This window comes from Piliocolobus tephrosceles, chromosome 15 (genome assembly GCF_002776525.5).
Source record: "Piliocolobus tephrosceles isolate RC106 chromosome 15, ASM277652v3, whole genome shotgun sequence".
Classification (NCBI taxonomy): domain Eukaryota; kingdom Metazoa; phylum Chordata; class Mammalia; order Primates; family Cercopithecidae; genus Piliocolobus; species Piliocolobus tephrosceles.
The window spans coordinates 48,926,653-48,941,598 of record NC_045448.1 but is presented as its reverse complement, the minus strand read 5'-3'; the positions used below and the strand labels follow the sequence as shown (position 1 = coordinate 48,941,598).

The window sequence follows — 14,946 nt, the reverse complement described above, 5'->3', positions numbered from 1 at the left end:
TCCATAAGCTGTCCAGTAGTTTACAATATAGGAAAAGTAAATGAGTAGAGTTGATTATAACTTGCTTTAAGCTACTTATAAAAAGAAAAACTGCTTGTAAAGTCTTTGAAAATTAGTTCAGCATAAACTTACCAAACTGCTTACTATCTCAAAGGTAACTTATAATAAATAAATTAGCATTTTATATATACTCTTATATGTTTAGATTTTTGTGTTTTAGATATAGACCTTTTTTAAAACTAACAAACAAGTTACATGAAAAGTTACCCAATATATTACAAGCTCATAAAGCATAATAGCGCTAATCTAAAGCTTACTATGGTGCCAGAAGCTTTAAATACTCAATATATATTATCTCTGATAATTCTCAAAATTACAAGGTTGGTATTAGGGCCAATTTAAAGACTAAAACTGAATTTCAGTGAGTAATGTTACACAGTTTGCTTGCAAGTAGTGAACCTAGAATTTGAACCTACTGTGGTTTCAAAGCTTATGTTCTCAACCACTACCCCTAATCAATCCTTGATTAATATCCCTTAACTAATCTATTTCCCCATATCAGAAAAAGGACATGATGACATACAATACATAACAGTAGAATAAGTCCGTGACTCATCACACCAAACATCTGCAAAGTTCACACAGAATCCAGGCAAAAAGTACCTCCAAAAGTAGTAGTGATGAAAACAAACATTTTGCATTTGTAGTTAGTTTTACCTCAAAACCAAATGTTTCATAATTATTAGTTTAGCCTACATTTATTTACTAAATGTTATATATTATATAAAAAAATTTAAAAACTCAATAAAACATTTTAATATGAACACTTACAGCAAAACTAACAACAGATTTGCTCAGAGATCTTGAACAGGTTTCATTAAATATCTGAAATATTATAAAACAGGTCAAATAGTTTCTGATCGTCATTTTCTTTGTTCATGGGCTTTCACTATGCCCTGTATCTTTTCCTAAGTAGCAAAATTTAAATATCTTGAAGATAAAATATTAAGGTGGTGCTTAACTATCCATTGCTACAGACTTGTACAGTGGCTCTGGATGATGGCTAAACCATTAGCTGGAGCAAAAACCTTTAAGTATTTTTCACATGTCCTAAATTGTATAAATAGAATTAGCCACAAGATGTATTTCATATTTGTAAAAAGAATATAATTTTTTTAATTTTTATAATCCAAAATTCTCCAAGAATCTTTCTGCCATTACTATTAATTCCTTGAAAATTAATAATTCAGACCTATTTTTGGTATCAAAAGTTAACTAGAAGCTAATTTTTCATAGTTTAAATACCAAAAGAAATTAAGTGAAACTAGTACTTTAGTAGGCAGGGAGAAACAAAATTACTAGCAACATAATCCCTCATGTAGGGAAAAGTTTCCACATAAGAATTCAGAAAAATTAGGTAGGGCAGGAAAAAAAATACTTTGTGGGCTTCTTTTGTATATTACATTTGATAATTAATTATCTCAAAACATTCCATAAACTACTGGTATGGATTTCTGGGTCTTTTAATTTTTATCTGCAGACAAAAAACAAGTTTCCCAATGTAAGAGACTGGTAAATAGATTACCTTTTAAAACAAATGCATTTTCTCTAAAGAAGTATTCTAATTCATCTATTGAAATGAAAAATTTAGAAATGCTAAGCATGAATATTTCAAGAACTGATGGTTATATTAAAAACAACAATAAAGAAACAATCTTCTTGGTTGTACCACATGTGTATGTATATAACACTACTGATCTGTACATTTAAAAATGGTTAAGTTGGTAAATTTTAAGTTACGTGTATTTTATCACAATTAAAAATTTTTTTAATCAATAGAAAAAAGAAATAATCTTCTAAAGGAAAAAACAAAACAAAATATATATAATTCTGATTAACATTATAGCTTGAAAATACTCAGGATATCCAGTCACTGGCCACTGTCTGTCCCCTGATACCAAGAAGTTGGACACAGAACCATACCTTCTCTGATACAGGTATGTTGCTGGGTTCCTCTATATTTCTTGGTTGCTTTACAGATTCACATCCATACATCCCATTTTTAAGAATATGAAGCTGAGTATCAGTCACATGCTGGTGCAGAGCCCCGTGAGGGCTCGTGGAGAGGGACTTATCATGCAGATTTTGAGTCATACTAGCTGAACCACTGAGCACTGACTCCACATTAGAATTTGTTTGAGACACCTGTGGAGAAAATACAACACCTGGAAGACTGACATACTGAGAACTTTCCTGATGACATAACAAAGCTTCAGGCACGATTTTATGCTCATTTCCAGGAGATACAAGTATATCACTGGTGGCGTTTTCTAAGTGTTTCCTATCTACTGGCCTAGAAGGTAGAACTGTGGGTTGCTGTAGCACAGTTTCAATTCTCTGTGATTTTTCAGTAGTTGCTTGAAGACAGCATGGATTTAATTGTGGAACACTAGTTTGTATTACTGAAGGCTGGCCAAGCTGTTGAAATACTTGCTGAATTGGATGCTGAAGAATACCTGCTCTTCCAGAAGTCTGTGTCACCATAATTGGTACATTGACTTTATAAAGGTGACCTTAAAAAGGAGGAAACAAACTTGTAAGTATAATAGAATTAAAATTTCCTTTGACAACAATCACAAAAAAAATCTCATCCACAACAGGCTGGAAAAAAATATACTGATATGTTAATGGTGGTTATCTCTAGGGGTTTTTCTTTTATTCTTCAGACATTTTTGGATTTTCTATAATCAATATACAAATTCTTATTTTTTAATTATGTATGTTTTGCTTTAATTCCAGACTTCTCCCACAATTGTTTATATGTCACACTCTGAGATACAAAAAGGCCACCAATATTTAATCCATGAACTTCTTCCATTGTTTGATAAATTAATGTTATCAACCAAAAACTGGATTTTAACAAACATAATCATGTAAAATATAACCTCATATATTTAAAATGCCATATAACAAGAAAATGCTATCCAAAAGAGAGTTTAATAATTTCAAAAGTAATCAAATTTCTTCTCCTTTCTTAAAATAACACTATAAAAGAAAAAAAAAGGCTGGGCGCGGTGGCTCATGCCTGTAATCACAGCACTTTGGGAGGCCTAGGCGGCCGGATCACAAGGTCTGGAGATCGAGAACCTTCTGGCTAACATGGTGAAACCCCGTCTGTACTAAAAATACAAAAAATTAGACGGGCATGGTGGCGGGCACCTGTAGTCCCAGCTACTCAGGAGGCTGAGGCAGGAGAATGGCGTGAACCCGGGAGGCGGAGCTTGCAGTGAGCCGAGATCAAGTCATTGCACTCTAGCCTGGGCGACAGAGCGAGACTCCGTCTCAAAAAAAAAAAAGGAAAAAAAAAGGACTTATTTTTGAGCACTGAGTTAGGTGCTTTACTTAAACTTTACAACAACCCAAAGAAGAGGTATGATCCTCTTCAAAATCAAGAGATGGTGCTCTGAAAAGCAGAGACTGGTTAACCTCAAAACTGTTGTTTGTTCTATCAGACCACACAATCTCTAATAAGAAAGGGGGCAAAGGTTGATCAACCTAATCGTTAATCCGTAATTAGAGCTAGCAGGAATGCAGGTAAGTTACCTTATTTTGTATTTGTTAAAATTTAGATAACTGACTTGAATTAGAAAAAATACATCAAAGAACCCCTATACAATGCTGGGAAAGAGAACTGGGAATGAAATACAGGATAGGCCTAGTACAGTGTCTTTTGTGGTAGACTGTCTCCGTAACAATAAAAACCACCATTTATCATTACTTCTAAAATCTATTTTATTAAAATTTCTTATAACTTCTGGTATATAGTCTATTAAAAAATCATGAAGCTTAACGTCCAAAAAATAGGACCTGCTAAAAACAAAAATATTCTTAGAATATACTCTCACCAGATACAGTCTGTAGTGTCACACCTGCTGGTACATGAACGGGATAACCAGGAAAAGTAAAGTTTGCACTGGAGTTTGAAGTACCCTAGATATAAGAAATTTATATTAGAAAGTTAGAAAAGGACTTTACTTGTATCTTTTTTTCCCTGATCTCATAGGGAGTCAAAAAAATCTGATTCTAGACAATAGTTTGACAATACTTAACATTTAACATTAGGGCTGAGTTCTTTGAATAAAACAGTTTTTCGATATTGATCATCCCACTAAGGATCAAGAGGAATCCTATTCTACAGTTATTAGCAATGAAGTCAGTAAGTCCTAATGAACAGTATAAACATTGACTCAAAAAACTTGCCCAAGACATAGCTTTGCAGGGACATTGATTCTCAGATCTGCAAAAATTTGAAAGATTGATAACATCCAGTGTTGTTGAGAATGTGATAAAAATTGGTTTCCTCAAACCACTGTTTGTATGAATATATATTGGCACAATCCTTTTGGAGGGTAATTTTTGCAATATATATACCAAAATTGAAAATACATATGATCTTTGACCCAGGAATTCTACTTTTAGAAATTTATCTTGATTATCACACAAACACACAGAAATATATACAAGCATAACCAATGGAATACTATATTAGAAAAATGCTGGAAATAATTTAAATGTTCACCAACAAAAGTTTGTTAATTAAACTGTGTTACATCCACTAAGGCCAATGTGTACTAACTGAAATTGAAAGCAGTACATCTATATTACTAAATTAGGAAACAGAAATTACAGTAACAGTCAAAAGAGTATTCATACTTTTTACATTGAAAACTAATATAGCTTTCATGAAAGAAGTCTGGATGGATAAACATCAAACAGTTAAAATGTTTATTCTTGGAGTATAAGACTACAGAGCTCTTTCTTTTATTTATAAATGTTTTGCTTTTTTACTTTTAAGAGACAGGGTTTCATTCTGTGGCCCAGGCTGAAGAGCAGTGGTGCAGTCATAACTCACTGTAACTTCCAATTCCTAGGCTCAAGTGATCCTCCTGCCTCAGCCTCTCAAGTAGCCAGGACTACAGGCACACACCACCATGCTCGGCTAATTTTTTTAAAAAAAAATTTGTACAGGCCGGGCACGGTGGCTCACGCCTGTAATCCCAGCACTTTGGGAGGCCAAGGCGGGTGGATCACTTGAGGTCAGGAGTTTGAGACCACCCTGGCCAACATGGTGAAACCCCGTCTCAACTAAAATACAAAAAATTAGTTGGGCATGGTGGTGGGCATCTGTAATCTCGCTACTCAGGAGGCTGAAGCAGAAGAATCACCTGAACCTGGGAGGCGGAGGTTGCAGTGAGCCAAGATCATGCCACTGCACTCCAGCCTTGGATGACAGAGTGAGACTCTGTCTCAAAAGAAAAAAAAAAAAAACTGCAGCGATATAGTCTTGTTATGGTGCCCAGTACCTCAGTCTCCCAAAACACTGAGATTACAGGTGTGAGCCACTGTGCTCAGCCTATTTTTACTTTTTATTAACATAAGCTTATTATTTATTTAAACAGGAAAAAAATATTTCCTTGAATTCCAAAGGCAGAGGTATTTTTTCATTGGTCTCCTATCAAAAGCAGCACCATTCTTTCCAAAAGTCCTATTAAGGTGTGTGGTTTGGCTGTTCTTAGTGAAGAAATGGAAATAACTAGCCTACTAAGCATTTGCCCTAGAAAGGCAACCTATGGGCAGAAAGAAAATTAAAAACGGTTAGTATATACTCTCAGTACTATGGAAGAAAGATAAAAGTGAAAAGCTGCTATTCTTCTCTACCCAAAAAACTACTTGGTTTTCTATGTTAACGTGTACATTTATCTTCTGCCTCCAAGTACTAAGGGGAAAAATATAAACAAGCTATACTTCACAAACGTACAAAATGACAAAAATATTCCAGTTTAATTAAAGTAAAAACTATGATGTTGCTCCATTCTGGAGGGGAAAAAAATCAGAAAAAAAACCCTCAAAATTATCTATTTAGGATGTAACAAGCATATAACATGATACAGTGTATTAAAACCTCATACAACATAACTTCAGACATTTCCTAACCTTATAGGTATAGTTTTGGAAGATGTTAATGACCTCTCTGAAAGACAGGAAAACTTGGCAAGAAAATGTCAATTCTGAAACTTCTGAGTTTTATTACATCTATGCTATAGATGTTATTCTGTCGCCCCACTCTTTACCACACCTTTTGTTTCTTTTTTTTTTGTTTTTGTTTTTTTTTTCTTTGAGACAGAATTTCGCTCTTGTCACCCAGGCTGGAGTGCAATGGCATGATCTCGGCTCACTGCAACCTCCGCCTCCCAGGTTCAAGCAATTTTCATGCCTCAGCCTCCTGAGTAGCTGGGATTATAGGTACCCGCCAATAGGCCCGGCTAATTTTTGTACTTTTTAGTTGAGACAGGGTTTCGCCAGGTTGGCCAGGCTGGTCTCAAACTCCTGATCTCAAGTGATCCACCTGCCTCAGCCTCCCAAAGTGTTGGGATTACAAGCGTGAGCCACCGCGCCCAGCCACATTTTTTCACTTTCAGCTGGAGGGTAAGAAATTACATCTACGTTCAGCATTTTGCCACCACTTACTAACAGTGGGGCATATCTTTTAAAATATATTTTAAGTAAGCTACATACCAGTTCTGCTGTGGTAAAACTTGGAAGAGTTCTACCAGCAGGAATAACTAATGATGCTGCATAGAAAACAAAATAAATATGCGTTCATTAGAATTTACCAGTTTAATAAAATCACTAAATATAGCTTATTTTTAAAAAATATTTTCTATCACTAACAGGTTAAACCATGGTGAATTCTAAACTTCCTGATTCCGAGTGAAGTAAAAAGTAATCATATTTTTTGCAACAACTTCAGATAAAGACTTTACAAATAAACTCCTTTAAGTGCCGAAAGAAAATATCTCATTGTAATCAACCATATTGTACTTTGGAAATCCATAACAAAACACCTGGATTGTCCTTAGTAAGTCAAGGCAGCACTAAATCTCTCTTACAACCCTTCACTGGAGAGAAAAAGTAATATTTATTAAAGAGGCACATTTCCAAGAGACTATAATATTGAGCATAAATTTGTAACACAACATAAACCTATTCTAAATTGTATAGGTTCAAAATAAATTCCAATTCATTATTTTATGAAAAGTTATTTACAGTACTTTGGGCAAGTAAGCAAGCACACCTGAATAGTTTTAGGAACAAAAGAATAAGAACATGTCTCCTCAAGTCTCTGCAGTAAAACAGGTACAACTGCTAAAAACAAATCCCCAGATTGGCAACTCGACCTACATTAGAGCTACAATCCCATATATCTTTCCTTTATTATCTACCAGTTTTCTGTGCTAACCAGCCTTTCATTTATAATACATCTCAAAGACTGACAGCTAGTTGTAAATGTAACCTATCATTTAAAAATAAGTGTAAAGAAAAAATAGTAACGACAGTAGAGGGATCTTAGTTGATCAATGTAATCATATACCTTAGATACTCAAGGTTCATTTTACCTAAACATGACTAAATATGGCTGTTAGAATGTCATTTTCCCTCAACTTTAATAAAAACACAAACTTTAGCATGTTTATGTGTTAATGTAATATTTATTATGGCTTGTTTTTCACATATTGCATTAAGGAAAATTGCCCCAAAGATCTGTTCCTGACATTAGAATCACTCCATCACATAAAACAACTCATAAACAAACAACTCATAAAAGCTAACTTTTTTTTAAACTAACCATTCCTTCCACGTTAAGACAACAGAAGAAAGGCTACAGATTGATGGTTAATGAAGCACAGAATTGTTTTTATCCTCTGTTCATCTATGACTTTGCTTATTAACAGGCATTATCTTAGAAAAGCTAAATTAGAAAGAATTGAACTGGCAGGAACACAATGGTATTTAGTCTTCATTAGCTGAAGTGAGCAAAGCTTAAGCTGCTACAGCTTAAGTAATAGCCTGAGAGAAAACAAAAATCTGTTAACACATTGTCTAAAGCAATTAAACGAATTCCTTGAGAAAAAATAGCAACAGTCATCCTCTTTTAAACACTTGCAATAAATCCTGTAAGATAATTCTCTATATTTAAATAAATCAAACAGGACTATAAGAGAGTTTTTTAAGTTTCTTTATAGACATTGGAATAAAAGCATTGAACAGTTTTATAATGAAGTTTCATGCAGCTCCTACTTAATTTTGATACTAAACTAACAAGTTATATAATTGAACATCTAAAAATAACTTGTGATCAACCACACTGTACTTTGGAAATCCGTAACAAAACACCTAGATTGTCCTTAGTAAGTCAAGGTAGCACTGAATCTCTCATATAAATCATCTAAAAATAACAACTTATTTTTACATGTTCACGTTATACCTTTAAATGTATGTGAAACAAATTTTAATATTCAAGATGGTTTTAATAACAAAGTAAGTTTTAAATGAGTATGTATTTTTACTCAAACTAAAAGTGTCATAACTTTGATCTTCACATATATGTTCTAGAAATACTACATTTTTTTAACTTTTAAGTTCAGGGGTACATGTGAAGGTTTGTTCCACAGGTAAATTCATGTCACAGGGGTTTGTTGTACAGATTATTTCATTACCCAGGAATTAAGCCCAGTACCCAGTAGTTATCTTTTCTGCTCCTCTGCCCCCGCCCACCCTCCACCCTCAAGTAGACCCAGTGTCTGTTGTTTCCTTGTGTTCATGAGTTCTCATCATCTAGCTCCCACTTGTAAGTGAGAACATGCAGTATTTCGTTGTCTTTCCTGCATTAGTTTGTTGAAGATAATAGCCTCCAGCTTCATCCATGTTCCCACAAAAGACATGATCTCATTCTTTTTTATGTCTGCATAGTATCCATGGTATATATGTACCACACTCCCTTTATCCAATCTGTCACTGATAAGCATTTAGGTTATTCCGTCTTTGCTATTGTGAAAAAATGCTGCAATGAACATTCGCATGCGTCTTTATGGTAGAATGCTTTATATTCCTCTGAGTATATACCCAGTAATGGGATTGCTGGGTCAAATAGCAGTTCTGCTTTTAGCTCTTTGAGGAATTGCCATACTGTTTTCCACAATGGCTGAACTAATTTACACTCCCACCAACAGTATATAAGTATTTCCTTTTCTCTGCAACCTCACCAGTATCTATTAGTTTTTTACTTTTTAACAATAGCCATTCGGACTGGTGTGAGATGGTATCTCCTTGTGTTTTTGATTTGCATTTCTCTAATGATCAGTAATATTGAGCTTTTTTCCATATGCTTGTTGGCTGCATGCATGTCTTCTTTTGAAAAGTATCTGTTCATGTCCTTTACCCACTTTTTAATGGGACTGTTTGTTTTTCTCTTGTAAATTTAAGTTCCTTATAGATGCTGGATATTAGACTTTTATCAGATGCATAGTTTGCAAATATTTTCTCACATTCTGTAAGCTGCTTCCTCTGTTGATAGTTTGTTTCACTGTGCAGAAACTCTTAAGTTTAATTAGATCTCACTTGTAAATTTTTGCTTTTCTTATGATTGCTTTTGGTGTCTTTGTCATGAAATCTTTTCCTGTTCCTACATCCAAGATGGTATTGCCTAGGTTGTTTTCTACGATTTTTACAGTTTGGGGTTTTATATTTAAGTCTTTAATCCATCTTGAGTTTATTTTTGTATGTGGTATAAGAAAGGGGTCCAGCTTCAGTCTTCTGCATATGGCTAGCCAGTTATCCCAGCACCATTTATTGAATTGACAGTCCTTTCCCCATTGCTTACTTTTGTTGACTTGGTCAAAGGTCAGATGGCTATAGATGCGCAGCCTTACTTCCTGGCTGTCTATTCTGTTCCATTGGTCTATGGATCTGTTTTTGTGCCTGTACCATGCTGTTTTGGTTACCATGGCCCTGTAGTATAGTTTTAAGTCAGGTAATGTGATGCCTCCAGCTTTTCCTTTTTGTTTAGGATTGCCTTGGCTATTCACGCTCTTTGTTAGTTCCATATGAATTTTAAAATAGTGTTTTCCAGTTCTGTGAAGAATTTCATTGGAATTTGATAGGAATAGCATTGAATCTGTACATTGTTTTAGGTAGTATGGCCATTTTAATAATATTGATTCTTCCTATCCATGAGCATGGGATGTTTTCCCATTTGTTTGTGTCTTCTCTGATTTCTTTGAGCAGTGTTTTGTAATTCTTATTGTAAAGATCTTTCACCTCCCTGGTTAGCTGTATTGCTAGGTGTTTTATTCTTTTTGTGGCAATGGAATTGCCCTCCTGGTTTGCCTCTCAGCTTGGCTATTGTTGATATATAGGAATGCTAGTGACTTTTGCACATTGATTTTTGTATCCTAAAACTTTGCTGAAGTTGTTTATTACCTGAAGGAGCTTTTGGCCAAGACTATAGAGTTTTCTACATATAGAGTCATGTCATCTGCAAATAGGGACAGTTTGACTTCCTCTCTTCCTATTTGGATGTCCTTTATTTCTTTGTCTTGCCTGACGGCTCTAGCTAGGACTTCCAATACTATGTTGAATAGGAGTGGTGAGAGAGGGCATACTTGTCTTGTGCTGTTTTCAAGGGGAATGCATTCAGCTTTTCCCCATTCAGTATAATGTTGGCTGTAGGTCTGTCATAGATGGCTTGTATTATTTTGAGGTATATTCTTCAATACCTAATTTCTTGAGTGTTTAACATGCAAGGCTGTTGAATTTTATCTAAAGCTTTTTCTGCATCTATTGAGATAAGCACTTGGTTTCTGTCTTTAGTTTTGTTTATGTAATGAATCACATTTATTGATTTCAGTGTGTTGAACCAACTTTGCATTCCAGGGATAAAGCCTACTTGATCATGGTGGATTCGCTTTTTGATATGCTGCTAAATTCGGTTTACAAGAATCAAGTATTTTGTTAAGGATTTTTGCAGCGATGTTCATCAGGAATATTGGCCTGAAGGTTTCTTTTCTGTTGTGTCTCTCCCAGGCTTTGGTATCAGGATGATGCTGGCCTCACAGAATTGGCTGGGGAGGAGTCCTTCCTCCTCAATTTTTTGGAATAGTTTCAGTACGAATAGTGGCAGTTCTTTTTGCACATCAGGTAGAACTCAGCTGTTTATCCGTCACAGCCTAGGCTTTTTTTGGTTGGTAGGCTATTTATTACTGATTCAATTTTGGAGTTCCAATAAGGAACTATTCAGGGAATCAATTCCTTCCTGGTTAAATCTTGGGAGGAGGTATGTGTTCAGGAATTTATTCATCTCTTCTAGGCTTTCTAGTTTGTGTGCATAGAGGTGTTTTTCACAATAGTTTCTGATGGTTATTTTCATTTCTGTGGGGTCAGTGGTAACATCCCTTCATTTCTAATTGTATTTATTTGGATCTTCTCTCTTTATTAGTCTAGCCAGCAGTCTATCTATCTTATTAATTTTTTCAAAAACCAACTCCTGGATTCATTAATCTTTTGAATGGTTTTTTGTGCCTTGATTTCCTTCAGTTCCACTCTAATTTTGGTCTTCTGCTAGCTTTGGGGCTGATTTGTTCTTGCTTCTCTGATTCTTTCAATTGTGATGTTACATTCTTAATTTGAGATCTCTCTAACTTTTTGAAGTGGGCATTTAGTGCTATGAGTTTCCCTCTTAACACTGCCTTAGCTGTGTCCCAGAGATTCTGGTGTATTGTATCTTTGTTCTCATTAGAAATAGTAAATTTAACAATAAATTTTAACATAGCAAGAATTCAATTCCACAAACATAAGTTTAAGAATGTTGTAATACACTAACATGGCATAACAATATCCACATTCATAAGTGTATTATTTCTTATTCACCATCAAAAATCCTTTGATACATTGTGGCAGTTATAGTTTTGTGATTCTTGGATCTTCTTTGAACCAATCCAAATAAAATTACATGATTCATGAAATACAGAAACAGGTGAATTTCTTCTTTGTGAATACTCATTAGCATAAAAGATGTCTCCTGATGACCAAACAATATTCTAACTCTCAAATCACCTAAAGAACCAACCATATTGCTGAAATTTTCAACACATCTAAGTTGAAGAACAATTGGACATATAGTTTAACACCTATATTTTAGGAGTTTTAATGCTCAAATATGAAAGCCACCACAAAAGTCTCAGTGTCCCTGTTCTTCCCTTCCCTTCCTTCCATCATGACTGATAGTATCATTTCAAAAAGATCACGTGACATGAAGACCAACTACAGAAGCTGACTTGAAGTGCCCTAGAAATAAGGTAATCATAGGGTGACTACACGTCCCAGTTTGCCCAGGACAGTCCCAGTTTACACCTGTTAGTTATTCTGAGATAATTATCAGTAGAATCCCATTTCTCTCTCTCTCAAAACTAGATTATAAATTACATATAGTCACCCGAAGTGCAGAACAACAGTGTAATATACAAACCACTGAGGGTACCTAAGACCATTTTCAGTGTGTTCATAAGGTCAAAACTATTTTCATAATACCAAGACAAAGTATGCCTTTTTCTCATTTAGTATTTTTATTTGGTTTTGTTGGCATTTGAACTGATGATGCAAAAGCAATAACAAGTAAAACTGTAGACATCTTAGCATGAATTAAGGTAGTAGCACCAAATCTTGCAAGTGGTCTCTTTATTCTCCATTGCTACTCACCATTAAAATAACACCACAGAAAAACAGCATGAACAACCACAAAGATATTTCACTTAAGATAAGAAAGTCCTTTGCATAATCTAAGAATTATTAATTATACTAAATTTCAACTAGCAAGTATACTTCCTTTTAATATTTGATGAGGTGAAATAGAAAGATAAAGCATTTCTGCAGCATACAAAAGTACAAAAAGTACAAGGAAAAGCATTTGTGCCATTGTTTAAGCTGGGAGTTAATATAGCCTTTTTTTTCTAAGGTGGCAGATTAACGCCTGTTGGCAGGCCTCCGTCATTTAGATACAACAAAATAGTAAATAAAAATTAATGGTGTGAGCTTTAATTCAAGAAGGAAAATGGGAATCCACTGGAATCATGCAGGATACTCCAAATCCCAGAGACGAGAATCCCGCCAAACAGTCACTGTGATGGCATTTGGCTGATGAAAGTAAGTGAAGCCCCAATACATGAGAGAGAAAGACAGCCTCCCTCAGTGACTCACCTTTCCACTGGAGATCAGAGCAACTCAGGCTGAGGAAAAACTTTTTTTTTTCTCCCAAGCCCTGAAGCTAACCTGGGGAGAGGGCTGGAGACACTATGAGGGAAAAACACTAGAAGAAGCTGCAGACACTTTCCCAGACATAGGACCAAGCACAGGATGCCATTTTTAATCTGGGTGCATACAAAATCAGCCATTCTAAGCAACCCAGCTGCATGGCCACACAAGCATTTTACTCTTGGGCCAGAGACTAGAGCACCTGCTCGGGAGCAGGATAGCAGTCTCCACAGCCTCCACCACTTCTGAGGTGGAAAGCACCTCAGAAGTAGTACTGGAATTATACTCTTCCCTATTGCAAGCTTGGAGTGGGAGGAGAGCTGCTACCACTGCAGTTTCTCCTGGGCAATGAGACTTCCAACCATGGCCAGCTTGGCAATCTGAAACTGAACTGCATGTGCCATCACTTAGTACCCCTGCCTGTTCCCCTGGGATCAAGGTGAAGTGGGTCCCCTCTGCTCCACCCTCAGGCAGAAATCCAGGCATTCAGGGCACTCACTTGCCTGAACCAGCAGCCTGAATCACTCATCTTTCATGGACAGAGATCATGGTGCAGCAGGGTCATCTCCACTCCATGCCCAGGCAGATGTCCAGACCTCTGGAGCACTCACTCACCTTGATTAACAGCCTGACCCACTCCACCCTTCCTGTGCAGAGATCCTGGTGCAAGGGGGCCCTCTCTGCTACACACCTAGGCAGATCTCCAGGTATTCATAGCACCTGCTTGCCTGGTCCAGTAGCCTGAGTCATCCCACCTCTCCTATGCAGAGGTCTTGATGCAGGGAGGCCCTCTCCACTCCATGCCCAGGCAGATCTCCAGGTATCTGGAGCACTCACTACCCTGGATTAGAATTTTAGGCTACCCCCCATCATTGTGCAGAGAACCTGGGGCAAGGAGGTTCCCCAGTTTCAGGCCTAGATACACCTCTGGGCACCTAGTGGCTGCCCAGTGGATTCTCCCTCAGCATCAGTGCTTGTACCTGCCACTGAGGGACCTGTAGATGGATGTGCCCAGTCTGGCCCCACTCTTCATGGCCCCTGCCCTCCCAGACTGTCCAAAGTCAATGCTAAAGAAAAAATCTTAAAGGCAGCTAGAGAAAAAGGTGAGATCATGTAAAAAAGGAAACCCTTTAGGCTAAAAGCAGATGTCTCAGCAGAAACCTTACAAGCCAGGACAGACTAGGGGCCTATTTTCAGTATTCTTAATGAAAAGAAATTCCAACCAAGAATTTCACACCCTGCCAAGTTTCATAAGCACAGCAGAAATAAAAGCTTTTCCAGACATGCAAGCATTAAAGGAATTAGTTACGACTAGACCACCATTACAAGAGCTCCTTAAGGGAGCTCTAAACATGGAAACAAAAGACCAATGCCAGCTACCATGAACACACACTTAAGCGCACAGACCCTATAAAGTAACCACACAATAGAAACTACAAAGCAACCAGCTAAGAATTTCATGATAGGATCAAAATCTTACACGTCAGTCAGAGACAGTGACTCATGCCCGTAATCCCAACACTTTGGGAGGCCGAGCTAGGCAGATCACTTGAGGTAAGCAGTTCATGATCAGCCTGGCAACATGATCATGGTGAAACCCTGTTTCTACTAAAAATACAAAAATTAGCCAGGTGTGGTGATGCTCGCCTGCAGTCCCAGCTACTCAGGAAGCTGAGGCAGGAGAATCTCTTGAACCCGGAGACAAAGGTTATACTGAGCTGAGATTGTGCCACTGCACTCCAGCCTGAGTGACAGAGCAAGACTCCATCTGAATAAAAAAAAATCTCACATATCAATATT

The 14,946-nt window shown here is 36.6% G+C and overlaps 1 protein-coding gene across 2 annotated transcripts in view; it reads right to left on the bottom strand.

The window, feature by feature from the left end:
* The window catches only part of GTF2A1L (general transcription factor IIA subunit 1 like), a 66,563-nt gene that overhangs the window by 31,285 nt on the left and 20,332 nt on the right, over positions 1-14,946 (bottom strand). For both annotated transcript variants that reach the window (XM_023223825.2, XM_023223824.3), the window contains 3 exons: positions 6,577-6,632; positions 3,906-3,990; positions 1,984-2,573 (listed from right to left, as the gene is read on the bottom strand). In XM_023223825.2, coding sequence (XP_023079593.2) covers positions 1,984-2,573; positions 3,906-3,990; positions 6,577-6,632 — 731 coding nt within the window. The remainder of the gene's footprint in view (positions 1-1,983; positions 2,574-3,905; positions 3,991-6,576; positions 6,633-14,946) is intronic.